The sequence below is a fragment of the Phalacrocorax aristotelis genome, chromosome 9 (assembly GCF_949628215.1).
Source record: "Phalacrocorax aristotelis chromosome 9, bGulAri2.1, whole genome shotgun sequence".
Lineage (NCBI taxonomy): Eukaryota > Metazoa > Chordata > Aves > Suliformes > Phalacrocoracidae > Phalacrocorax > Phalacrocorax aristotelis.
The window spans coordinates 34,396,284-34,420,902 of NC_134284.1; the positions used below are offsets into that span (position 1 = coordinate 34,396,284).

Here is a 24,619-nt window from a genome sequence, read left to right on the forward strand (position 1 = left end):
GACACTGACATTTTCCCTTGGGATTCCAATCAGGATTAAACTGAGTCCAGGCTGAAAGTGCATTAGAAGCCATAGGCCGTCTCCAGGCCTCCGCCGTGTCTTCCTTACATTGTTTACAAAGTTTAGTCGAAGAAGATTCTGAGAAGATACTCAGTTGTTGTTTGATTTGAGATCCCAAATGAATGAATGAAATGAGAATTGATTAGAGCCTTTTCTACAGAATTCGCTTTTGATCTCCTTTTGTGTTATCTTAAAAAGACAGTCTACAATACAAGAAATCCTTCAATGAACAAATCTTTGTTGTACACGATTACAGCTGCCTTCCGCTTTTCCCGACAAGATAATTGCAGCTGAATGGTATGCAAGCATCAGAGGTAATAAAACGTCGCATTCCTTGAGGCAGAAACCAGTAGTAATTTTAAATGCAAGTATGTGGCTGACACACCTTTTTATTTCTGGTACCACACATCCCTGTTGCGCAGCATTCTGTCGTACAAGAACAGAATATAATTAGCAACATAGCAACACCGTTGCTTATTCGGGTGTTGAACAGATTGTTTCCCTTTTCTTTCCCCATGTTTCAGCTCACAGGGATCATACACCCCAACCCAAACCCATCAGCGTGAGTTACAGCTGGAGCGCTGCAAAGGAGATCTTACCGCTGCGATGACTTGTGTATCCAAACAGCCGTGGTGCCGTGGACGGCATTGTGGGGGCCAGCCCAGGCGCTATGTGAACAGCGGCTTGGCATGATCCTGGGTAGAGTCCTTAGGGCATATTTACGTGTCTTGAAGTACAAATTCTTGTGTATAGGTGAGCCTGGTGGCTTATAGCGGGTCTTGTGGGGAGCCAGATCTCTGGCAAGAACAATATTAGCAGACTTAGTGCCAAAGCACGTGTAATTCCCCAGGGCTTTCTCACCAGAGAAGCTCCAGGCATTACAGGGAAAGCAGCGGCCAGTGATGGTCACGGTATCTGGGTGCCTTTTTAAGTATCTACCTCGAATGGATCAAACCGCTGCTTTCCATACTGTGCTCGAAAACCAGCATTCCCCAGTCCCAAGGTATAACAGCATCTCTGCACACATGCTCTGTTTCTTTACCTCCCACAGCTTTTCTGATGGAAATGCCCCTCCTGGATGGCTTTGGATAAGCCTGACCCAGGGAGTCTAAGCACTGAAGGTCGGGTCTTCCAGCAAAGTCCAGTCAAATGGCCTTGGGAGTAAGTGCGCCTGTGCGGCTCGAGGCTACTTGAAGTGAGAAATAAACAGTGAGCTAATAAATAAAGCCTAATGAAGCATCAAATAAGTTGTGTAGAAAAGTAAGCGATTGCAGGGGCAGACTTGGTCCCCTGTTGTTTCTAACCCACTCCCCAGGAGCGAGGGACGAGGAGTGGTCGGGAGGTGGCTGCAAGGCACGGCCAGGGGCTCAAAGAGCCGCATCTGCCTCAACTGGCGGTACCAGCCGCTGGCGCAAGTGACCCCCGCGTCGCCCGAGGGCCGTACCCCACCGTACGCCATTCCCTCCGCAAAACGTGAATGCGGTGGTTGCTCTCTTCCTAACCCACTCCGAGACGGAAGGAAACCACCGTGGGCCCCGCGGTTCTTATCGCCCGGTGGTCGTCTTCTCTGGCCCCCTTGGAAGGGGACAGAAGGCTCCCGCAGCACCTGCCCCACGCTCACCCATTCTTTTGTCTCCCTACCTTTTAATTTACACGCAAAGGTTAATTTTTAAAGCTGTTTTCTGGGTTTCACGTTGCAGTTTCATCGGTCGTAATGACACCGGGGTTGGTTTTATGGGAGTAGTTTATTGACGAGATGAGTGATTTTATACTGAAAGATCAACTTTATGTTCACAACAACTGGTTTCCTAAAGATAGCTCATTTGCTACAGTTTCCTCTCTTATTTTGGTGAAGGAAATAAAGCTTCTGCTCATCTCTCATTGTGACACCCAATTAATTGCGTGTAAAGCTTTCCGGCAGATATCACCGAAAAACATCGTGTACTATTTGGCAGCCGTTAGTTTTATGGAAATCATTATTTATGCTGCTCGCCTGGAGGAAACAAATGCGGCAGTGCCACCCAGACTTTCCTTTATTGCAAGGTATCACTGTGTAAAACTGAATCTTTTTTTGTTGAATTTGAAAAAAACGACTTTTATATGGCCCTGCAGAAGGAAAATATGTGATGTTCTCCTCAAACTGTTTGTTTCTTTTGAGCAAGCCCCGAACTGCATCGATTTGGGACTGTATAAACTCGTCACCCGGCTCCTGCGGGGCACGCGCAGCACACCCTTCGCCGCTATTTCTTCCCAAGGGAAATTTGCCGTGTCCCTTTTCTCCAGACATAGCCCATATTCACCCGGCAACCCCCTCCAACTACATTTATCGCCATCGCACGCCCGCCTCCCGCAGTTTAACCTGAAAAACATCTTGGTTTAGGTCAAATTCCATTTTCAAGTTGAATTTTACCCCCGTTTCCTTGGTCTTCGGTTACGTGGGGTTGCAGACGCGTGTTTGCACGCCCCCTTCCTCGCTCCCCGCGGCCCCCCCCCGGCCTTTCCCGCCTGTTCGGTCGGACGTATCACGGTGGGGGGAAGGAAAAAAACACCCCACCCCACTCCCACGAGAAAATGGCGCCCCCGCGCGCCGGCGGCGGTGCCGGCGGGCCCCGGCAGGGGGCGCCCTCGGGCGGGGCGGGGCGGGGCGGGGCGGCGGGGGCGGGTCCGGGCCCGTCCCGGCGGTGAATGATCGCTCCCGGCCCCGCCGCGCCTCGCCCGGCCCCGCCGCCATGGCCTTCACGTTCGCCGCCTTCTGCTACATGCTGGCGCTGCTGCTCACCGCCGCCCTCATCTTCTTCGCCATCTGGCATGTGAGTGCGCGGGGACGGCCGTTAGCGCCCTCCCTTCCCGCCGCCCGGCCTGAGGGGCGGCCGTCCCGCCCTCCCCTCCCGCCGCCCGGCCTGAGGGCACGATGGCCGGGACAGGGACGGGGATCGGGGACGGGTCCATGCCGCTGCGGCCCTTTCCCGTGGGGCAGCCGCTCCCCGGCTGGAGGCCCCGGCCCATTCTCCCGCGGAGCTGGCGCAAGGCCGCGGGGCCCGGCCTGGGGAGGTGTCTGTCTGTCCGCCAGCCCGCCCGCCGGGAGGGGCGGCCCCGTTTTCCCGCTCTTTGTGCCGGTCCCTCAGCCCGTCCCGCCGCCGGTGGAGCGCTGATGAGGAGCGGCGGCGGCAGGAGCCCGGCTGAGGCGCCGCCGAAACCGAGCGCGAAGCGGCAGCCGGGGCCGGCCCGCTCGGCCGGGGCGCCCTGGGCAGGTGCGGGGGAGTCTCCCCTGAGGAACCCCCGAAGGGGTGGCCCGGTCCCCCGGGCATCCCCCGGCTCCCCCGGGCCGTCGTCGCGGCCGGTCCCCTCCCGCACACCGGTGGGAAGCCGGCCGTGTTCGGCTGTGGGTAAAATGGATTTTCCGGCGGGGATCCGGGATCCATCCATTTTATTAACCGCTGTTTTAAAGGAGCGCAGGCTTTTACAAGCAGCAGTTGAGGACTTTTTTAGTCTGAAGTCGGTTTGGCTGCTTATTTAACAGAAATAATGAGTTAAGTGTTGCGTTCTTTTCATGCTTTTGTATTAAGATTTAATTTTTTAGGTTTTTTTAATTTTTATTTTTTTGGAGAGTTTTCCATCTTGATCCTGTCACAGGCAGTGATGGGAACCTACCTTGGATCAGCTGCAAGGTGTTGCTCCAGGAGAGGAGGCGAGGAGGATGTTGTTCTTGGCACTATTTCAACCTTCCTAGTTATCCTCAACAAAACCTGTTCCATGTAACATAAGCCCTTTCCCCTAAGGATATCGGGGCTTATATGAACATAAGTGAATCTTGTACTGATGACGAGTTGGTCTGTCTGGCACGACGTTTGTTCTGGAGAAGCGGCTGTTGTTGTATTTGGTGCTGCGTCTTTGGTTGTTGTGGCATGAAAAGGTCGAGCGTACGTGGGTTTTTACAGATGCACCTTTCGGACATGTATGCGGGGTCACCATTTACTTTGACAATGAGATGAAACGTTTAAGATTGTTATTGCTTTTTCTTGATTAACAAACCCCGTGTCAGGTTCCTGCTGGCAACGAAGAAGATGGCTTGTGAGGTTTGGGGTCTGCACGCAGGGAGCGGGGCTAAAAACTGCGGGAAGGGACGCTGGAAACTCGTTGCTGGTGGGGAGGTAAAAGGGCAGTGTGTGGGCAGGGGTCTGTGAATGCCTGAAGCATCTTCTGCTTTCTTGTTTGTGTAACCTACCTCAATCGTGTCTTACCTGGGGGTTTATGACGTTAGAAAGAATGTACTCGGGAGAAATCCTGCTCCTGAATATGGTGGCAGCACTTGAATGTTATGGCTCTGTACCAAAATGTTACTCTTCATGGAGAAAATACGTTGTTGCTCCTGGACTGCAGAATCATAACTGTTTCAATTTTTTTTTTCCTAGATTATAGCATTTGATGAACTGAAGACCGATTACAAGAATCCCATAGACCAATGTAATACACTCAATCCTGTAAGTAGCACGCTAATGTTTTATTGTTTTGTTTTTTTTTTTTTAAATAAATTTACGTAAAAGTGGTTGGTCTTGATGTTATCTTGACATACTCAAACGATGCAATAGAATTGCATATGGGTGGACAGAACCTAGCTGTTCAATAGAAGTTCTAGGAAAGATTCTTTGTCTGATTCTTTACTTTCAAGTTGAATATTCTGACTGTTATTAATCTGCTGGTGATCTTGTCAGCTGTCGTACTAACATTCTTTCAATCTGCTTTCTACGTTCTCGGCACAAAGACAGTTGAAAAGGTCAAAAAGATTAAAAGAGTCAAAATTGCATTAAAGGTGTGTACTGCTTTTCAGTTTAATGTTTTTAATGCCACTTTCCTTTCATTTTTGTTAGGAACATTTGTAACTATTAAGCCATTTTGTTTAGTGTGCCTGTTCATCTGCTCGTTATTTGTTTGTTAAGGTCGATAACAACTTTGCGGACTTCCATATTTCGTGCAAAACTTCGCTTGCTTTACCCAGTGAAGTGGGGAAAACTGTTACATGCCTGTTATACATGTCCTATCGATAAGCTGAAGTAACTTCAGATAGAAATAAATAGTACTTTTCAAGCAAGATTTATTGAACCCTGAGACTGTAGGAGACTGGCTGTTTCTCAAGCACGACCAAGTAAATTCTGATCTTGTTTGAGGATTTAGGCGCACATAACGTGACAGGCGTTATCTTCACTTCTTCGTTTCATGTTCCAGGATCAGGGGTGTATCTTGGTGTCCTCTTGGATGCAACTCTGACGCTCCTTGGTTTGTGAAAAGCCTTTGGGACAAATTATTTGCGTCCGTCTGTAACAGGCCAATAACAAAAGTGACACTTGTTAAAGCGCATATAGTTTGATATGGCAGGGGGTTTTGTGCATTTCTCATGGTTTTTACTTTGGCTTGGTGTGCCCAGGCTGAGGTAGGACGTAGGGCAGCACAGCGGTGTGGCCTGGACTGTAACTTTATGGGGTTTTTGAAGAGTTAAGTAAATTACACAAATGAAAAATGAATTTACAGTAGCTGGCGGGGGGGAAATGCATGTTAGCCGTACAGCATGTATGTTGGCAGCGAGAGCAGGTGGGACGGAGAGGAGGTGATAGGCAGAGGATTGCATCTCGGAGTGGGGTTTGATCCTGGGATAGCTGCGCATCTAACAGTTTCCCTTGCTTGGTCTGTTTTACAGTCATTTCTGCTACAGTATGGGGGAAGGCAAATTCTCATTACATTTATGCATTATGATCTTATTGCAACCTTTGAAGTATTATGAGGTGCATGTTTAACGCAAATAATAACCTTCTGTTAACCCATGTGCATGTAATGTTTATTGATACGATAGCTTTGTGAATTGGAGAAATATTGAAGAACTTAATATTTGCTGTTATATTCTTGTGAAAGTAGATTGGCCACTAAAAGTGAAGTTAACATCCAGACTCTTGAAGGGATCTGGTGAATGATGCTGGACAAACACACTGAGGTGTTGTTTTCCTGTACAAAGAATCAAAAATCCTGGAAGGAATTGAGACACCTCGGCAGAGAGATTAGCCCAAAATAGTAACTGCTTAGTACACTGATGCCTTCTCTTCCCTGCTCCTGTGATAGTAGTATCTCTTCTCAGCAACGACATTTCTTCCTCCCTTGCTTCTGTGATAAATACCACGGTAGAATATGTAGTAGTTCATTTTCCATTAGGACGACCAGGGACGATAAAATGTGGTAGAAGTGAGAGAGAGAGGTGTTCTGGTGTGGGAGTAGGGCGTAATAAAAAAGATAAAGAAAACTGTGTTTTGAGACGTGTAGTTAAATAAACTACAGATTTTCAGACCTGGTAAATCTGACTCGGCAGGCTGCCAAATGCATCGTGCTTTGGGTGGGGTGGTGGTGGTTGTTCTGCTCTAAATCATTGGCAAGTTGTAAATGGTAAGTACACAAAGAAGGATCTGGACAAAAATATTTACTTCGAAACATCTCATGTATGACAGCTTACTTTTGTTGATGTCGATGCAAGTTCGCTTTGTCTGATATTCTTCATTTAGAGAAGCGCAATGTTGTAGCAAAGTAAGTGGGGAGAATGCCTGCTGGTAGTTTTTTCGGTTTCTGGGAAGATATTCTCAGGGTTTAAGAGAAGCGTCTGCTTAGAGAGAATGAAAAAAATGAGAAAACACTGAGACTTCATTGTAGTCACCCTGTGCAACGTTAGTCATATCACACAAAAAAAGAGGGGCAGAATGTTGGTGCGTGTACGCGTACGTGCCCACATGAGCACCGATACATCGGCACTTCACGTCTTTAGGTAGAAACGGGGTGTCTTTCATGAGGAGATGTTCTAGTGGTCCCGAGTTGAGAAGTGAAAAGCTTACAGACTTGCTTCTTTCTGAATCGTGTGATAAAGGAGTAAACGATACTGCTTTGGGTGACTTGTTTTAGAAAATCTTATTCTGGTGGTGGGTGTGAGGTTTTGCTGGCTCTTTGCATGTGTTTAATCTATGTATCTCTCCATATGATTCCTATTAATCACACTAATACTACCTGGCATTTCACGCTTTCTGTGGTCTCATAGTAAACTGATAATTAGCTCTGTGGGCTTCTGCTGGAAAGCATGATGCTCTCAAGCATGTGTATTAGGTACTTGTGAAGGAAAGCGAAGCTGGCTAATACGCCCTGAAGTGTTTGTGCAGAGCCGCTGTAGTGCCCTCCTGCACCGCCGGCAGCACGGCGCTCGTCTCCGTGCAGACCTGTGTGCGTGACGGCCCTGCTGCTGGTTTGGTTTGGTAAAGCTCCGTCTGGGATCTCACATTTTGGCAATAGTTTGAATTTGAAAAATTATGTACGTGTGAGTACTGAAACAAAGCTGTAAAACGAAAACACAAAACATCTCTTTGCCTATAAACCTCTGTATGGAGCATGTTTCCTTCTGATATTTCTCTGTTGCATGAGCAGAAATATCTCAATGATCTCTTCTGTTATGAAAGTCACGTATAAAGCGTGGAATCTGTTAACAGTGCACTTAGTTTTTGGTTTTTTTTGGGTTTTTTTATTGCTTCTATAAAATTAATGTTCCGAGCATTTAATTTTGTAAATTTTTCTTCTTGATTCATGAATGTCATGTGAAAACAGCAAGGCACGTGCTGCTGGTTGCTGTTTTCACTTCCTGCAGTCTTGCTCATGTTAGTGTTGTTTTTAATAATATTTTTAAGCAATAACTTACCTCCAAAATAGGTTAAACACCACGCACTTTGCTTTGAGTAAATGAAACCTCTAACCTGTATTTTTCTTTTCCAGCTTGTACTTCCAGAGTACCTCATCCATGCATTCTTCTGTGTTATGTTTCTCTGTGCAGCAGAGTGGCTTACGCTGGGTCTCAATATGCCTTTGTTGGCTTATCATATTTGGAGGTAATACTGTACTCCTGGTAACTGTTGCAGTGCTTCCCGTTAAGTGTTCTCTGTCTTTCGGCAAATGAAGATGCTTTCTGATATGACACGGAGAAAGTTTATTTCATGGCTGTAAAATAAGAACCAGCACTTTGCTTTCTCTGTCATTTTCGTTTGTTATTCTCTTGTGCTACGCAAGAAGTGAGTTGTGTATGGGGGTCTGTGCATGCTAAAGGTAGCCGACATGTCAGAGGCCTACTGATACTGCAGATTCACAGTGTGGATTGCCAGGAGAAGCGGCAATCCTGCTTTCCTCCTACCGCTAAGACACAGGCACCACCTCTCCTCATGCTGGTATTAGTCCTGTGCGGGGAGCTGCAGGAGGGAGCCCGTCTGGCTGAAACGTAACCCTGCAAAACAGCTTTCAGTGCATGGCTGTGGCTGTGCTACTCCTGGCATGAGGAGGAATCGGGGTGGAGGTAGGGCTGTTTTTGCCAGTAACCTGTGTTAAGCTATGATTTCAGGATCGTTTTGTATTGACCCATGTGAGTATTCCTTCAGCATGGTAGCCAGCATGCGCTGTATTAATGAGCAGGGGCTGTAGGTCACATAAGGTTATACGCTGGTCTCCCCTCCAGCTTTTCCAACCCTTCCATAAAGAATCCCATTTTCTGTCCTCTTTCCTTCTGGTATACCAGAGTTAAGCTTGGTTTAAGGCTGAGGCAACATGTCATGGCACCATCTGTGAAAGCTCTTCCACAGCTTGGAGCTTCATATTGCTCTTGCAGTTGGCCGCCTCCTGCATGCAGGCAGTGGGCTTTGCTGTCAGGGGCGTGACTCCTGGTCTCCCTCCTGGTATCGCTTGGGTGGGGGCAGGAACCAACGTTTCCCGTCGCCGTCGCCACAAAACTAACTGTATGTCACTTGCAGGTACATGAGTAGACCGGTGATGAGCGGCCCTGGTCTGTACGATCCTACGACCATCATGAATGCAGATATTTTAGCCTATTGCCAGAAAGAAGGATGGTGCAAATTAGCATTCTACCTTCTATCATTTTTTTACTATCTATATGGGTAAGTTTTTAATTTTTTCCCTTCTGTCTCCCATCTCATCTTCAGTCTGAATTTTTTGTGGTTGTGCTCAGCGCACAAGAGAAATTTTTTATGTAGGAATATAAATAGTGCCAACTTGCCTGAAAAAGAATCCCCACAATCACAATTTATTCTGTTTTAAAACGCAAGTCTTCATTAGGTCGGAATTACTAATTTCAATCTCTATACCATGACTGGAGACTGGAAAGCTCCAAGCTTTTCTTCCTTTGAGCATAATATAATAACCCCCCTGGTATTTTCTGCAAGAAGCTGGAAGAGTCGTAACTTTAAAGTAGGTATTTTGATGTAAATGTGATTTTTGTTGAAGTCAGAGGTAGAGGCGTCATTCCACGAGTGACAAGGGCGGGATGCACAAAAGCCAGTGCCACCGCCGGGTTCCTCCTCCCGGTTCTTCCTTCAAGCCCAAAGCCACGTCACCGCTCGGTGATCCCATCCGCACCAGCTGGTGTGACGTGGGAGCCGGCGGGTGGTCCCGCTTCCTCTCGGCACGCTGCGCTGCCTCCACTGCAGCTGGAGCCGTTTGGGCTGTTGACACGGAGGCGTCACGTTTACACAGGGCTCCCTGTTACGGTGTCACTCAATGCGGTGACAACTGGCTCTTGCATCAGTACACGTTGTGCTTTGTAACACCCTCCTGATGTGTTTGTGACTTTGCGTAACGTCTTCAGTTGTGACCCACATACCTCACACGGATTCATCCCTTAGAATATATGACCCTATAATTAAATGTATATTGCTAATCAAAATGCTGCATCTTAATGTTTTTGTTTTATTTTCCAGCATGATTTATGTTCTGGTGAGCTCTTAAGAAGACATTCAGAAAGCTTTGTTCCAGCTAAGTGCATGCAAAAGCCACAAAACATGGATTCCTTACAACGGGAACCTCTTACCAAGATTAAATACGGAATCTGATGATCGTATTTACATTAGAAAACAATGACTCCCCTATTTTTAAAATATTTCCACATTTTGTACTTGTGGAAAGACTGTTTTCATATATCTTGCTGGGACACTAAAATTAAAGAATTACAGGTAAATTAATATAAAGAGTACTGGGTTGTGAAAAGTTTTGACGTTGCACTCCACAAGGAACAGCCATAATCTTCACGTAGGGATTGGTTACTGACTAGCCTTAGTACACTAGGGATTTTCTTTAGGCTGGGCTTTGTAGTGGCTCGCTTGGACTTGCGTATCCCACTCTAACTGTAGATCAGCTGTAGCTGCCGAGCGCGTGGGAAGGACTGGAGGTGCTCTGTGTGTTACCTGTAGGTGACGCTGGTCTTAAGAGACGAATTCACGGACACAGTGGCAAAAATAGGAGTTCTTTTTTATTTTGTTTTTTCTATCTGGCTAACCTTTCCCTGTATGTGCATGGTTCAGAGACCGCTGTATTTTCACTGAACGTTAGCCTTGCTTTCATCTCAAGCATATGTCATTGTGGTAGGAGAAGTTGAATTGTCCACAAAGACGTGATTTGAAATGACTTTTTTTTTTTTTAATGCCTGTGCTGTCTTTTTAACAAATGGACAAACCTATGACATTTATCAAGTCCAATGATGAAAATACTCTTGAGTTTAAGAGTAATATTGCAGACCTTTTCAAAGCAGAAAGTGAGATTGTGAAACTGCCCTGCTGTTCCTTAGTGCAATAAATAATAAAAAAAAAATCACAAATTCAGAAACACTTATTTTTACCTGGTGCCTTGTTTTGTTTTAAATTGAGCAGATACGTGCTGTATTCACCTGTTTGTTTTATGATGGATAGTTGCATTACCTTTTAAAAATAGAACACTGAATGAACTTATGGCTGGAAGAGGGAAGCTCTGACTTCCTGCTTTTTTTTTTCCCTGTGAGTCTGCAGATAAATAGTAGAAGGGGAAGGGGCAAGTTGTTTCAGATAAACTACAATATTGCATTGTAAATTGTTACTGCAACAGTTGCTTGATTTAGGAGTCATAATTAGGAATCTTTTTCATTTACCTGTGCTGGAGAATAACGAATAATTTCCCAGTTCTAGTAAAATGTTTTTGTATAAACTGTGTTATTTGTTCACTTTGGGTCCCTCGGGTGTTGCGTGCAATAAAAATCGTACGAATTGGCTGCACTGAGCTCGACCAGAAATCCAGGTACTCCAGTGGCAGTGACGGAGGGGAAAGGATATGGAATAGGGCAGGCACTGAGTTTCTCTGCCTGAGGCATGAGAGACTGTATTTAGAATCCTACCTGCCACGGATGTCCCAAGCTAGAAGTATGGCATCGTAAACAGCCCTCGAGTAGCTTTTCTTCCATTAATTCAGTTGCGTTTTGAGTGCGTGTATGGCCTAGTGTGGAAGATGCCCCAAGACAGTGAGTTCTGCAAGGGAATTACTCGGTATGTAAAAAAAAAAACACAAACTACTTTAAGAGTTCTCATGTGGTGCCCCTGAGCTCTTATTTCTTGTGATCTCTGACCCCATCCTCCTCAACCAAGGGGCAGTCCTCCTTCCTCCAGATTGTCTCTCCCCTCTGGGGGCTGGGGCCAGCCGTAGCAGTGCAGACGGAAGCAAAGGCGGCATTCCGTAACTGCCTTCTCTGCATCCTGCCTCACCAGGGCCCCCACCTCGTCGGCAGCGGGCCCCCACTTTCTTCAGTCTTCTACTGCTGATGTATTCGAAGAGGCCCTTCTTGTTATCCTGGACACCCCTTGTCAGACTGAGTTCCAAGCGGGCCTTGGCCTTCCTCATCACACCTCTGCATACCCTGACGTTCCTGTATTCCTCCTGCGTGGCCAGCCCTTCTCCACACACTGTAAACCGTCTTCCATCTGAGTTTTTCTAGGAGCTCTTTGCTCAGAGCAAGTCCTGCCATAGCATTGCGATTATCCATTCTCCTCCGCAAATTTTCCTTTTCTAAGCTGGAGGAGGCCAGGACTATTGTCATCACACAGATCTGGGTGCCCAGGGGATTCAGAGCGGTGGTTTCCTGCTCTCCACTTCTGAATTCTTCTCTTTTTATAAAGTACTGGAGGTATGACAATTGAGGCTGCGATAACTTTGACTTTTCTTTCCTAAAATAGATACCTGACAGCTTACTACTATGTATATAAAATGGTTTTTCTTGTGTGTTTCCTCTTTGCATTCACTGACACCTAATTTCACGTGCCATCGTTGCTCAAGCATTTGGCATTACGAGATTGCGTTTCCCCCTTCCCTGGCTGTCCCAAGACGCTTGCAGCGGTTGCAGGCTTTCTCTGGTGCCCTTGTTTGCTCTGCGCAGGCGCGGGTTCCAGCCCGCACCCCTCTGGAGCTCTGCGGAGCCCCTCCTCGCCACAAACTCTGTATTCCTGTTCTGCAATCCCTTTCGGTCAGTTGTTAATCGACAAGAGAATTTTTCTTCCTCATGCAATAATAATTTTGAGGTTTTAGCAAAAGAATTTTTGAAAAGCTTTTTGGAAACTTGGGAACATTGTTCCTGTTGGATCGCTTTTATTTTCCTGCTCCTTGGCTCTGGCAGAGACTGCTGTAAGATACGACTTCAGCCTGGGTAAGCAAAACTAATTAACCCTTTTGTTATGTTTGTATATTTATTAATTTGTTATGGAAATGAGACTTACTGGTTCACAGCCGCTAGCTCTCCTTTGCCTTCTAAGGAAATCCCTCGTTCCCCGGTACTGGGGCTGATTTAAGCCAAATTACCCACCAGAATAAACAGTGCACGATTTACCGAGTCTACCTGAGAGCTTCTTCTGAACGCCCCCTCTGGCTGTGGAGGCTTTACCCAGGGATATTTAGCACAATGTTGCGTGGTCCTGTCGATGACAGGCTTTACACGTAAAGTAAAATTTTTAACGTAAAAGCGCCCGTGAGTATTCCTGAACAGAGGCGTTCGGGGGTAGGCGCAGCGCCGTGGCTCGCCAGTGCTGTTCTGCTGGTGGACTTGAATCCTCCACTAACCCCAGGAGCAAAATGCTTATGTGGAGCCTGTCCTGCCCACTGTGGTTAAATACATGAGGACTGCAGAATTTAATCTCACGTCAAAGGTCTTTAAACTGTCAAAACATTGCAGAGAAAGGTCAGAAGTGCAAGTTAGGAGTTAAAAAGTCCTACAAGAACCTGGCGTGCTAAAGAGTGATGACCACCGACCAGAGTCCTTCAGAGAAAGCTGTTTAGAAACTGGTTTCAGCACTTTTATTTAAAAAAAAAAAGAGGTTGGCATCTACCAGCACCCACCCAGCTGCTGGGCGGTGTGAACCCTGTGTCTGTACCCAGCGGTGTGAGCCTCACACCCACGTTTTACCGGAGTATTCCTCGTGAAAGCAGCCGATGCATGTGGAGCACGCATGATGCCCAGCTCGCGTACTGGTCATTCCGCATCCAAATTGTGAACGTGGTATTAAGTGATTTTGGGAGTTCCAGGAGGCGAAAGATTATGGAGAAAATAAAGACCATTTCTATCTTGCTGTCAGCAAGTTTCCTGCCAAGTCATTGTAAAAATCCATCTGATGTATTTAATATCCGAATACCTTCAGCTGCAAGGATTCAGTGCTGAAGGAGGGACAGACACTCCTTTTGGTTTTGTGATTTGTCTGAGTGTTGGGGAGAAGCGTCAGGGACAGAACAATACATGTTCGGAGCAAAGTATCCTCTGTAAGTGACCCCATGCTGTGGAAACTTCTGGAAGAGTTTCTGTTGCCTGCCTTAGGAGGGGGGGAAGGGAAGGGTAGTAAGAGCTAAACAAATATCATCTGTAGAAATCACCTTTAAACATGCGTTCGTGTCCAAGTTCAAACATGTTAAGAGAAGGTTATAAATTGTAAAGTTAGCAAAGCAGCGAGTTCAACTGAAAACCACCGGTGCTGTGATAGAGCCTCACATCACAACTTCGGACTTGAAAACTAGCAAAACTTTAACGAAATACACCAAAACCCAACTGTGTCGCTGTAGGCCCAGGGGAAGTGTAGGCTTGCAGCACTGGGGAGCACGGCAGGGTGACCCTTGGAGCAGGGCAGCAGCACAGCCCTGCTGGTGCTGGTACTGGACAGGTGCCCAGTCGGTTTCTTGAAGCACTCGGGGAAAAAGCACTTCAGAATTAACTGCAGGGAAGAGGAGGCGACAAGGAGGCAGGAGAACAGGCAGGACGGCGACACGCAGCTGCCAGCAACTGCACAGCAACTTCAGCCCAGAGGCAACAGTTCCTCGACTCTGTTGGTTTGTCTGACGATGAAAGGCACAGTGTCGGTGACACCGGCTTCCTTCCCAGAGCCAAAACTCACCTCACGCAGCGCCGGAGGACACCTGGGCAGCGCTGTGGATGCTAATCGCTTCCTCAGAACAGGAGAGAACTAGTTTAAATGTTTTCTTCAGGAGTCTGTTCATCTTCTCTGGTCTTTGTGAGCGGATATAGTTAAACAGGAGGGACGTGGACCGGTACAGCCACATTTCTGTGAGATTCCCTCCAGCCCACAGCTGATTGTTTATTTACTTTCCCTAGCGTTAGCACACAGAAGTGCTGTGCCAGAAGCTCACCCACGCAGCTACAGCGTAGTGTCTCTTCCTACCGTATTCATATAAAAACCCGTGTGGTTTGTCACGGATCTTCGGTACAAAACCTCCTTCTGTCAGAACGAGGGGGTCTCGTTCCTAAATATCTCTGAACACAGAGAGCGGAACCGTGGCAGTTTTGAGTGAGTTCTCACTAGGTCGTAAGGGGGAAGCACTCCAGCAGGAAAATTTTCATGCTCAATTGTCCTTTGGTTTAAAGATACAGCTGCAGCTTTTTTTTTGAAAGAGCTCCAGTGCTGTAGTTTCTATCTAGCTACATCACCCCAGCATGACTCTCTTACAAAGGCAGTAGAGGAGGAGCTATCCCTCACCCCTCCCCCTTTTCCTTCCCCTACACACTGGAGCAGAAGCCAGCCTGTCAGCACTGGAAGCCTGCACTTAGCTGTGGGAAGCTACAGACTACTCTGTTACCTCGCAGCTCCCACCTCCGCGTCCAACTGTCTGTCCCAATTCTCACCCTACGTAGAACAGAGACGAAGTAGAAAGGGAATTCAGTCACTGCCTTGACAGCCTGGTAAGTTTGCTGAAGCAGCCTGTAGGATGTCAACACGCAAACACCAGCGTACCAGTTCGGTGGCAGCGGAGGTGCACGCTGTCGGCACCAAGTGATGGCAAACATGAAGCGGCCGGTGTGTAAGTCATTATTACGCTGCAGACAAGCTCGTTAGGCGTGCAGGCCCGCCAGCGGGACAGTAATGAACACAAATACATTTCCATGTCTTTTTAAGGCAGTGAGTATTAAAGGCTGGCAAACAGAGGAAGATGCTGCGTGCCCTGTAGGATTTCCTTCCCCCACCCCACCATTTTACACACGGATTTGGAAGCAAGCAGCTGTGTCACACAGGCAGTAGCAGAAACTGTAAAGGTCAGGAGTGAGGTGTCTTGTCCAGGTGTTGCTGCGGCCACGTAGACGCAGAGATACACCACGGCGGGATTAGTTACCGCGATACCGATCTTAATATAGTGTCCTTTGTTGCCAGGTGTGCAGCTAGGTTCTCTCGAAAGTCGTGAAGGTAATTGTACTGCTGAAAAAGCACAACCGGATTTGTAATGAGTGCTCGGTACTTCCAGAAGAGGCATTGCCCATCTTAGAAAGCTCTTTCATACCCCCGGATGAAAACTGCACCCTCTAGTCCGTCTATTTGTTCTTGTGCTTACTCCAAGTCCTCTGGAATTTTTCACCATCAGACACAGATCACACAGATCTTGGCTCGTAAGGGCACACATAAGCTCAAGATAATGCAAAACACAGTGTTCTGGTTTTGGCTGGGAGAGAGTTAGTTTTCCTCCTAGTCGCTGGTACAGGGCTGTGGGTTGGATTTAGGGTGAGAATAATGTTGGTAGGGCAGCGTGAGAAGCTGAAAAGTCCTTGACTAGTGTAAGCGCTACTTTGCAACAAAGAAAACATCAGTGTGTTATCAACATTATTCTCATCCTAAATCCAAAACACAGCCCTGTACCACTGACTAGGAGGAAAATTAACTCTCTCCCAGCCAGAACCGGGACACGCGGTCTTCATAGGTGGGGGTTTCATGTCAGAATTCAAAGCTCCTTTATTTGGGTCACCCAGAGTATTGCTCTCTCCATAACGAGCCCATGGTGCAGAACACAGCCTTTAGCTAGTATGATGGCGTACAAAAGTTTGTAGTAAGGGTTCTTAGGTGAACTCACACATCATGTGGAGTATTAATATGCAAGTGTTCAAAATGAGATAAAAAATGTTGGTCAGCAGAGGCTAAAGGGCAGATCATTCACCCCAAGTGGTTCTGAGGGCTTCTAATCATAACATCTGTGAGTATCCTTCCCCGCCTCTTCAGCCAGGGACGCAAGCTGCTCCCCACCTGCCTCCTTGGTTTGTGGAAAACTGATTTTCAACAGGTAGTTTAAACAAAATTTGCCTTCCAGAGAGGCTTAGAGCTAACAAAGAGACAGTCTTTAGGCAACTCTTTTTCTCCTCAGAAACTACTATACCGTGAAATTTTTAAATGTCAGCTCCTCTTTCCACTACGTAGAACTGTTTTAAGAGCATAACATCTAGGACTTGTATCAACAGAAATATGTACACAGAGTAGCTAAAAATCCCACCAAAAGAAGAAAAACCTGCTATGTTCAGCAGCTGAGGCCTCCCTCCATGTAGGTTTTAACACTAGTGCTGGGGATACTTCTTAAAAGGAGACTGCCAGTGTATCGATGTGATAGCTATGGAAGATGAACATGGCTAGCTGTGTTAGGAAGGTGGAGCAACACTGAGGCAGAAAAAATTGAGTGGATGTCTAAGCTGTGAGGAGAACGTGAGCAGCAGGAAAAGGGACAATAGTTTAGTGAGTGATGAGCAGTGATAAGGAGGAGGAAGCAACAAGTTACTAATGACAGTGAAGAATGGACAGGGAGAACAGCAGTTGGATTCAGTAGAGGCAGAACAAGGCAGAATCAGCATGAGAGCAGAATGCTAGAAGCTCAAACCCAAGAGAGCAGCTGGGGCACAAGCTGTGGAACATTTCAGAAAGCCAGGGGGATCCATTTGTGAAGTGGAGAGAGAAGTGGAGAGGACTGCGCGAGCTCTCCACACTTGTTTTGACACGTGTATTACCTGTTGTAGCCTCATTACCTTGATGGTCTGTATCGCCCCCGATCCCCTCAGGTTTCTGAGGCTGTCTATTGCTTGCTGAGGTGCCAGCGCATCCGAAAGCTGAAGCAGAAGACATGCAGCTACTGTAAGGGAAAGGTATATTTGCATGTATGCTACTGGGCACTTCTTGCTCAACACAGAACCACTTCTGCACAGTAATCAGTCTGTTCCATGAAAACCACTCTAGCAAAGCTCCGCTGCATTGTGTCAGGGCCACAGATCTGTTGGATCTTTTGCTGAATACCATTTGTTGGCACTGGCCCCATCTGCCTGCTGCTCCTGCCCCAGCGTGCAGGCTTTGGAAACAGGCAAAAAGCCTCCCACTTTTCACCCCCCTGAATTTCTAACACCATTCAGGAGGTGAATTCTGAAGTCTTTCCAAGAAAAAAATCCCAGTACACCCAGTTAATTCCCCTTTGTGTCTCCTGACCACATTTGCTTTTTTGGCAATACGACCACCCCTTCCTTCTGGGGCGCACACAATAACGAACGCCCCTGCAAGCGTTTGGGGGACGTTGGGCTGAAGAAAGGTGCAGAGGAATAGGTTCATCTCCTTTTCTTGAGGAGGCGTTCAGGGAAGAGGGGAAAGTGCAATCCCATCAGTCAGAGGAGACTAAAATTTGCAGTGAAAACAGAGAGTCAGTAAGAAAGAACTTTCTATCAGCCTCGCTGACAGACTGACCCTGCCTGACCCTCCATCCCCTCACCTATATACTCAGAGCTATACCATGACATACTTATGTCACTCAGCACAAACAGTTTCTACAGGCAGCTAATGTTACTGCCATTTGACAACACCTTTCCCAAGAAACATGCTCAAAAACATCAACTAGCCTGCTACCTCCCGCAGCAGTTTGCACTGTAACCACAGTTAAGCTTCAAGCAGAATTTGGCTCCTGTAGCCAGTGCTGTCTGATGCGAACGGGTTTGCAAGATGGGTTAGTTAGTCAGGCATCGTGAGGGGGAAGACAACTGCTTACTGAGACATGAGCGTCCAAGGCCACCGTAACAGCTGAAAGAGAAGAAAACATTTGGTTGTAACAAGCTGTAAGACACTGCAACGCCAGAGCCCCCCCAGTACATAAATGTAGACACAATTCTCGCCTTAATATAATCAAGAGGAAGAGTGGTAGAAGAAAGAATTTCTGTAGAAATACCGACAAAGCTAGCTCCCATTTATTCTTCAGACCCTCCTTAAGTAGAATCTTTTTAGAGAAACTGCAATTTTAAAGTTCCCCATCGTTCATGGTAAGAGTCCCAAAGGCACAGGAGGCCAGAAACATGAAGATGGGCAATCTTGATTTTCTTTAAATCCTGCTCCAGAGGAAGGCTTTGATGGTGGTTGTGAGCTGACGACAGCAGCAGGGTTCTGCATTGGCAGGAATCCCAAGGGGTCCATGGATGCCTGTGCAGGGAGCTGTCAGTAGGATCATCCAGGGAACATGAAACTTGGAAAGCTCTTCCCCTCTACCCTGAGCTTAGCTACAAGTGTCTAAAGAAATGACTTTAAACCAGTTTCATACAATTTAAGAGTGAATTTTGCACTACTGGAGCCCACCGAGTCCCTGATAAACAGCCCTGGGCTGTGTTATCCTCCGACAACAGCTGCTTTAGCTTACAACTCATGTTGTATACCTGATACCCAATTAGGCTAGCAGCAAGGAGTCATATGGTGCCATTCAACACACACTTTGAAGTGCTTGCTGGACAGAGTAAGGGGAAATAGGAGATTCAAATCTTACAAAGGACATGTTAGTTCCAAAAGGGTGCATGAGGAGAAACAAGCAGCTTTTCACAGCTCCAACTAACACTAAAGAATGCAACTGTCATTTGACAGGATTCTGTTTCAGCTGGTCATGCATCTAGAGGGAAGCTGGTGTCTTTTACAGGAACGTGGGGTGAAAGGGAAGCTACCAGAACCTACTGTATGATTGTTTTCCGGTTACTTTCCAGGCAGCTTCTGAGCTCTTCCAGAATTTTGCAGCACTTGTCAATGTCGGGGGCGTCCCCATCAGGAATAGGATAGTGATGCACACAGATGCCATGCTGTTGGTAGGAGTCTAGAAGGTTTGGTACTCGGTATTTTAACAGCTCTCCTCTGGTACAAAGCACAAATATATCCTGGGTCCCATAGGTCTTTAGTTCTTCTGCCAAGAGATTAAGACACTTGCAAATAAACAAAATCTTATCAAGCTTGAGGATAAACAGATAAGCTACTTGGTACTGATTCTCTTGTTTAATTTTGAGGTTAAGACAATAGTAGTTAGCAATATTGCTTTGAGCAGCATTTACTTCTACTGAGTCTCTCCCACATTTGCCTTCAGGTGACCCACGAAAAGAATTTTCTTGGTTCAGAGTGAGGCTTGAGACAAGCCTCACCAGAACGCATGTCAGCGCTCAGAACGGTCTGCTAACGGCTGACAGCTTAAGCATGGTTCTGTCCCATCTCCATCTGTGACTGTGTCCAAACACTGTGGGGTTTTGCTATCAGTCTCTGCTCTACTAGTGTTTGCAGATGAATACTAGGCACAAATCTTTACATGATTTCAGCTTTTCTATCCCAATCTCACTTTTCTCTGGGAAAAGGAGATTACAAGTTTGTAATTCTTCTTGGTCCTAGCTGCTTTGAAGATGCCGTCTCCTTCGCAGAACTTAGCAGAGCTCATAGTAACTGTGAAAGATATGCAGGTGCCTGTATAGCTCCAGCCTGGAAATACCCTGACTCCTTTTCCAATATTTGGTAGAGAAACCACAGAGAAAGCGGCACTGCACACGTGAAGGTGATAGCTAGTACTCATAATGGTGACTGTGCTAAGATATTTGCTGTGTCTCCAAGCCCAGTGTTACCAAAACTCAGCTGGAGATCGCTGTCAGACACAGCCCCAGCAAGGCTTTATAAAGAACTGCTATGTGTTCTAACATCATGGCATGTTAGACAACTATAGCAGCCATTATGGAAGTATGATCATAGAATCATTAAGGTTGGAAAAGACCTCTAGGATCATCAAATCCAACCACCAACCCAACACCCCCAGGCCTCCTAAACTATCTCCCCAAGTGCCGCATCTACAGATATTTTGAACCCCCCCCAGGGATGGTGACTCCCCGACCTCTTTGGGCAGCCTGTGCCAATGCCTGACTGCTCCTCCAGTGAAGACATTTTTCTTAATATCCATCTAAACCTCCCCTGATGCAGCTTGAGGCCATTTCCTCTTGTCCTATCACTTGTTACCTGGGAGAAGAGACCAACCCCGCCCTCACTCCAGCCCCTCTCAGGCAGCTGCAGAGAGCGAGAAGGGCTCCCCTCAGCCTCCCCTTCTCCAGGCTAAACCCCCCCAGCTCCCTCAGCCGCCCCCCAGCACACTTGTGCTCCAGACCCTGCCCCAGCTCCGTTGCCCTTCTCTGGACACGCTCCACCATCAGAATAAATATCAGAATAAAACATCACCATCTCTCAAAGTCAAACCATGTTTTAGATACCCAGCATCTGGCTCTTTATGCCCAAATTAGATAAACAGCAACTCCAGCAGTCTCCAGGCTAAGACAAGGTAAGCCTCTAGCCCTGCAGTAACTTACACTTTCAGTTTACCTGCACATTGTTCTTGCCTGTTAATGGAAATGAGAGGCACTTATACACTGGCCAGACGACTCACCTATATCTTTTTGAAGATTTCTTCTAACATCCTTAAACCTGCAACCTAAAACAAATTAGGAATGACATTACCACTCCAGGTAAGTGACATTTATGGAATGGCTGCTACAGCTGAAGAATAGAGCACAGACAACCTCCCACCAAAACCAAAGCAGACAGCCAAAATAAACACAGTTCTTTTCACAAATAGATCACTAGTGCAGAAGACAGTTTATACATTATTGTCTGCTTAAACTGTAATGTAATAGGATTAAAAAATAAACTGCCCAAGTTTTTAAGCTCCTATACATTTTCCAGACGAGAAGGTTTGGGTATTTTAAATCAGGGTACAGCTTAAAAAAAAAATCAAAAACACCGAAAACCCCACAAAATACAAAACAAAACCCACCAACAAATAAAAGGGCTGGACAGAGATCACTTAAGAGTTGTCCAGCTGACTGGTAGGAAAGTAAGTTCCCTGTTCTGTAATACTCAGCACAAATCATATTAAAAATCCTCCTTACTGTTCAATCTTCAGCGTATCACCACTTCCATTTTGCCTCAGATCATGCTACCAAGGCATTTCTGCAAGCCTACGGAATATTGCTGCACTGCAATATTCACAGCTATTGTTTGGTTTATGAGATCTAATTGCTCAAAATATTTGCACCGTGTCCTCTCTCTGTCTCCCCTCCTTCAACCAGAATCCCACAGGCACACAGTCATTATGCCTGCCCTGACAACACCCAGGACTGTTCATATCCTGAAACACCTTTTGAAAGCACGACAGCAGAGTCCTGAAGACCAAGGGCTGTATCGGCAGGGCTAGCCCTGAAGATTAAAAAGCTACTACATGAACAGCTCAGGTAGCTGAAAAATGTAATGACCTTTCTGGCATATATGTTAACTGGTGTTCAAGTGTTAGTGGGATTTTCATCAGCACTGGCCATCACACACTTCAAGGTACCTTAAATTCAAACACTGTTCAACACTTTTTTTCTAGTTCTTTATTGTGGTGTTAGTCCCAAGCTTGTATTTCTCCGAGTTGTAAATGAAAGTTGAGTAACTGCTTTAAATGAAGTAGGAGAAGTGCACATTGTCACCACCAGCAGTTCTATCTCTTTTGTGACCACGGGGGATTCACTGTGGCTGCAGTTTTGGTAATTACAAATACAGTGAAAGCTTAAATGTTTATTTTTATATGGTAGTGCAACCTAGACGATAAAGGAGAGCGGTACAGGACTGTCAGCACAGCGAGTGAGTATAATTTGAGCCCAGTATATCTTTCAAAGGGATTATTTATCAAAGCATCCTTGTTTCACTTATTGCTTGTTATAAATAGTGAGCCTGGGTTAAAAGCCAGCTATCTTAAATGATGGTGGAGGATGGCCACTATTCTCTTACCACTCTGCCACACAATCCTGCATTAAGACATTCTCTCGATCAGCCTTGGTATTTCTCAAACAATTATTCCAGTGGTAGGTTACAAAACAAGTCACCCCACCAAGTAAATGGAACACGGAATTTTGGGGTACAATATATTACCTCTCTTCAGCTTCAAACATGACTGCAAATTTCAGTGAATGTTTCTTACCTGGAAGGGAACATAATCCGAGGAACTCAGAAGAGTAGGCAGGCGACAAAGACAACCTATCAGAAAATAAAAAACAAATAAAAAAAAATCAGATCAGAACATTTTGATTATTTGAATAGAGATAACTTACTGCAAGACATTCAATTTCCCTGGGATCGTGACAAGAGCTACCTACCTAGAATTTAAGAGTAAAATGGAAGTATTCTGGTGTTATTTCCACAACATTAGGCAAGGGAGTCACACGCTTGGCAGTGAACATCACATACCCCTGCCCAAGAGGTGGAAAGTGTTGAAAAATCCCCACGATATTTGCCAGACAAAAATCTACCAAGGCGCTCGGGGTGGCACGACCGACCGCGACTGGAAACCGCCTCCACACCCGCACCTGGCCCCACACCCGCTGACAGCTCGCCAGCACCAGCTTAATCCCTTTTCAGAGGCACCTGAAATCCCTCTTCAGGGTTAGGCTCACCGCAGCCTCAGCCCTCGCTCTGGCAGCTCACCAGAGCCCGGCTCCGGCTTCCTTCAGGAAAAACCCTCCCGATTTGCCAGAGCGGGATTTAATGCAAACGCCCAGGTAGTTTCTGAGGGAAAAGACACCGCCCCCGCCTCGGGGCGCGTCTCACCAGGAGATCGGGAGCGGCCTCGGGTCCTCCTCGGCGGCCTCGTCCTCAGAGGAGTCAAAGTCGCCCGTCTGGGTCGCGCAGGGCTGCGACGGGAGAGAATGAGGAACTCACTGGGGGCTGGCGTCCGGCCTGCCCCGCGGCTGAGCCGGCGCGGACGCCGCCCCGGGGGTCCCGGCCCCGATCCCAGCCCCAGCCCCAGCCCCAGCCCCGGCCCTCACCGGCTTCACCATGGCGCTGCTCCCCGGCCGCCGCCGGTTTGAACTGTCCCCGCCCTTCGCCCAATGGGAAGCTGCCGCGCTCCGGAGGCGTGGAAAGCATCCAAAGGGCTTCATGAGAGGAGCATTCTGATTGGCGGATAACGAAGGAGAGGCGGGCTTTTTTAAAAAATGAAAAGCCAGCGGCGGCGCTCTTTGCGCTGATTGGCTGAGGCGGCGTGGCGGGAAGGGGTTACGTCTCGCGCCGCAGGCAGCTCCGTCTTCCCCTAGTTCCTTTGTAAAGCGGGCGTCGCGTTTCTGACTGAAAAAGGGGTGGAATTAGGCTTTTTCTGGTCTATAGCGAATTGTTTCCAAATCGGCCAAGTCTTTATCATCTGGGATGCTGTTCCTGAGATAAATGTGGTGCTGGAAAGCACCCGGTAAGCGTAGAGTGCTTTCCCAGGCTCCTGCAGTGCCAGCCTTTTATTTCCATTTGTCTCTGGTGGTCTTATATCTGCTGTGGTGTGCTTAGTGCAGGTGGGGTGGGAGGGAAAAGCTGAAGGGAAGGCCCCTTCCTGAAAAGTGGGCCTGTGGGTTCCAGAATCTACATCCCCACAGGCTGTGGCTACAACACGGAGACAGATGTGAGCCTTCGCTTGTGGCGTGAGAGAGAGGTGTGCTTGAGTTTGCTGGGTTGGAGTGCAGTATGGTGTCCCTTCTTGGTATTAGTGTGGTTTTTGTGTCTGTCTGTGGCCTTTGTGGGTGCAGGGGAGTCTTCAAGGGGTTCCCAGGTGCCCTGCAGAGATTTTGGGTAGTCAGTTCTGGATGCAGAGAAAACAGGACTTTCTAAAAGCAGAAAATGATCAATGCTTGCTTTTTTTAAACCATGAATGTAATGTCAAATATTCTGCCAGCAGTAGTACATCTAGCTCTTGGGACTGTTCAGACCTTGCAGATGTGCCCTTAGCTCTGCTGCTTAGGTAGCTGATCGACAGCTGTGCAGAAGGAAAGCTGAAGGTAGCTGTAGTGTATGATCTTGTGGGATCTCACAGAAAATTCAAACTTAAAGCAATTAGATTTGTCCGCATGTTGCTCTTGTCATGGCCCTCTTATCTAATGTTCCATGCAAATAGGTTTTAGGGATATTGCAGTGAGTTTTTATCGTAGTCTAACTAGCACAAAAGATGGCTGTGGGGGGGAAGATTCTGGCTGTCTGACTTTTAAAAGCCAGCCTGCTGCCTATGGTTAGGGCATTTTAGTAGACCTTTTTGCAGTGTTTCTGGTTTCCTGTGCCAGTAACTCTGGCAATTAATTAGTAGGGAAAAATACATAAATTTTTACTGAGGAATTTTG

The 24,619-nt window shown here is 46.9% G+C and overlaps 2 protein-coding genes across 4 annotated transcripts; one reads left to right on the forward strand and one right to left on the reverse strand.

Annotated features, from left to right (window-relative positions):
• The first annotated feature begins 2,706 nt into the window (after positions 1 to 2,706).
• On the forward strand, positions 2,707 to 11,088 carry CNIH1 (cornichon family member 1). Its single transcript, XM_075104315.1, has 5 exons — positions 2,707 to 2,870; positions 4,473 to 4,541; positions 7,849 to 7,961; positions 8,871 to 9,014; positions 9,834 to 11,088. Exons 1-5 carry the CDS (start codon positions 2,790 to 2,792, stop codon positions 9,859 to 9,861), a joined length of 435 nt encoding a protein of 144 aa, XP_074960416.1. The 5' UTR covers positions 2,707 to 2,789; the 3' UTR covers positions 9,862 to 11,088.
• A 4,222-nt stretch (positions 11,089 to 15,310) lies between these two features.
• On the reverse strand, positions 15,311 to 23,340 carry CDKN3 (cyclin dependent kinase inhibitor 3). Of its 3 annotated transcripts, none has more exons than XM_075104314.1 (8): positions 23,291 to 23,340; positions 23,073 to 23,155; positions 22,447 to 22,502; positions 20,875 to 20,919; positions 19,146 to 19,368; positions 18,202 to 18,233; positions 17,201 to 17,304; positions 15,311 to 15,614 (listed from the first exon to the last, which is right to left on the reverse strand). In XM_075104314.1, the coding sequence occupies exons 1-8, from the start codon at positions 23,300 to 23,302 to the stop codon at positions 15,531 to 15,533; spliced, it is 639 nt and encodes a 212-aa protein (XP_074960415.1). In that variant the 5' UTR covers positions 23,303 to 23,340; the 3' UTR covers positions 15,311 to 15,530. The 3 variants fall into 3 exon arrangements, with proteins under 3 accessions (XP_074960415.1, XP_074960414.1, XP_074960413.1); XM_075104313.1 differs by having other exon boundaries at positions 15,311 to 15,617; XM_075104312.1 differs by having other exon boundaries at positions 15,440 to 15,617; positions 17,183 to 17,304.
• Positions 23,341 to 24,619: the final 1,279 nt, after the last annotated feature.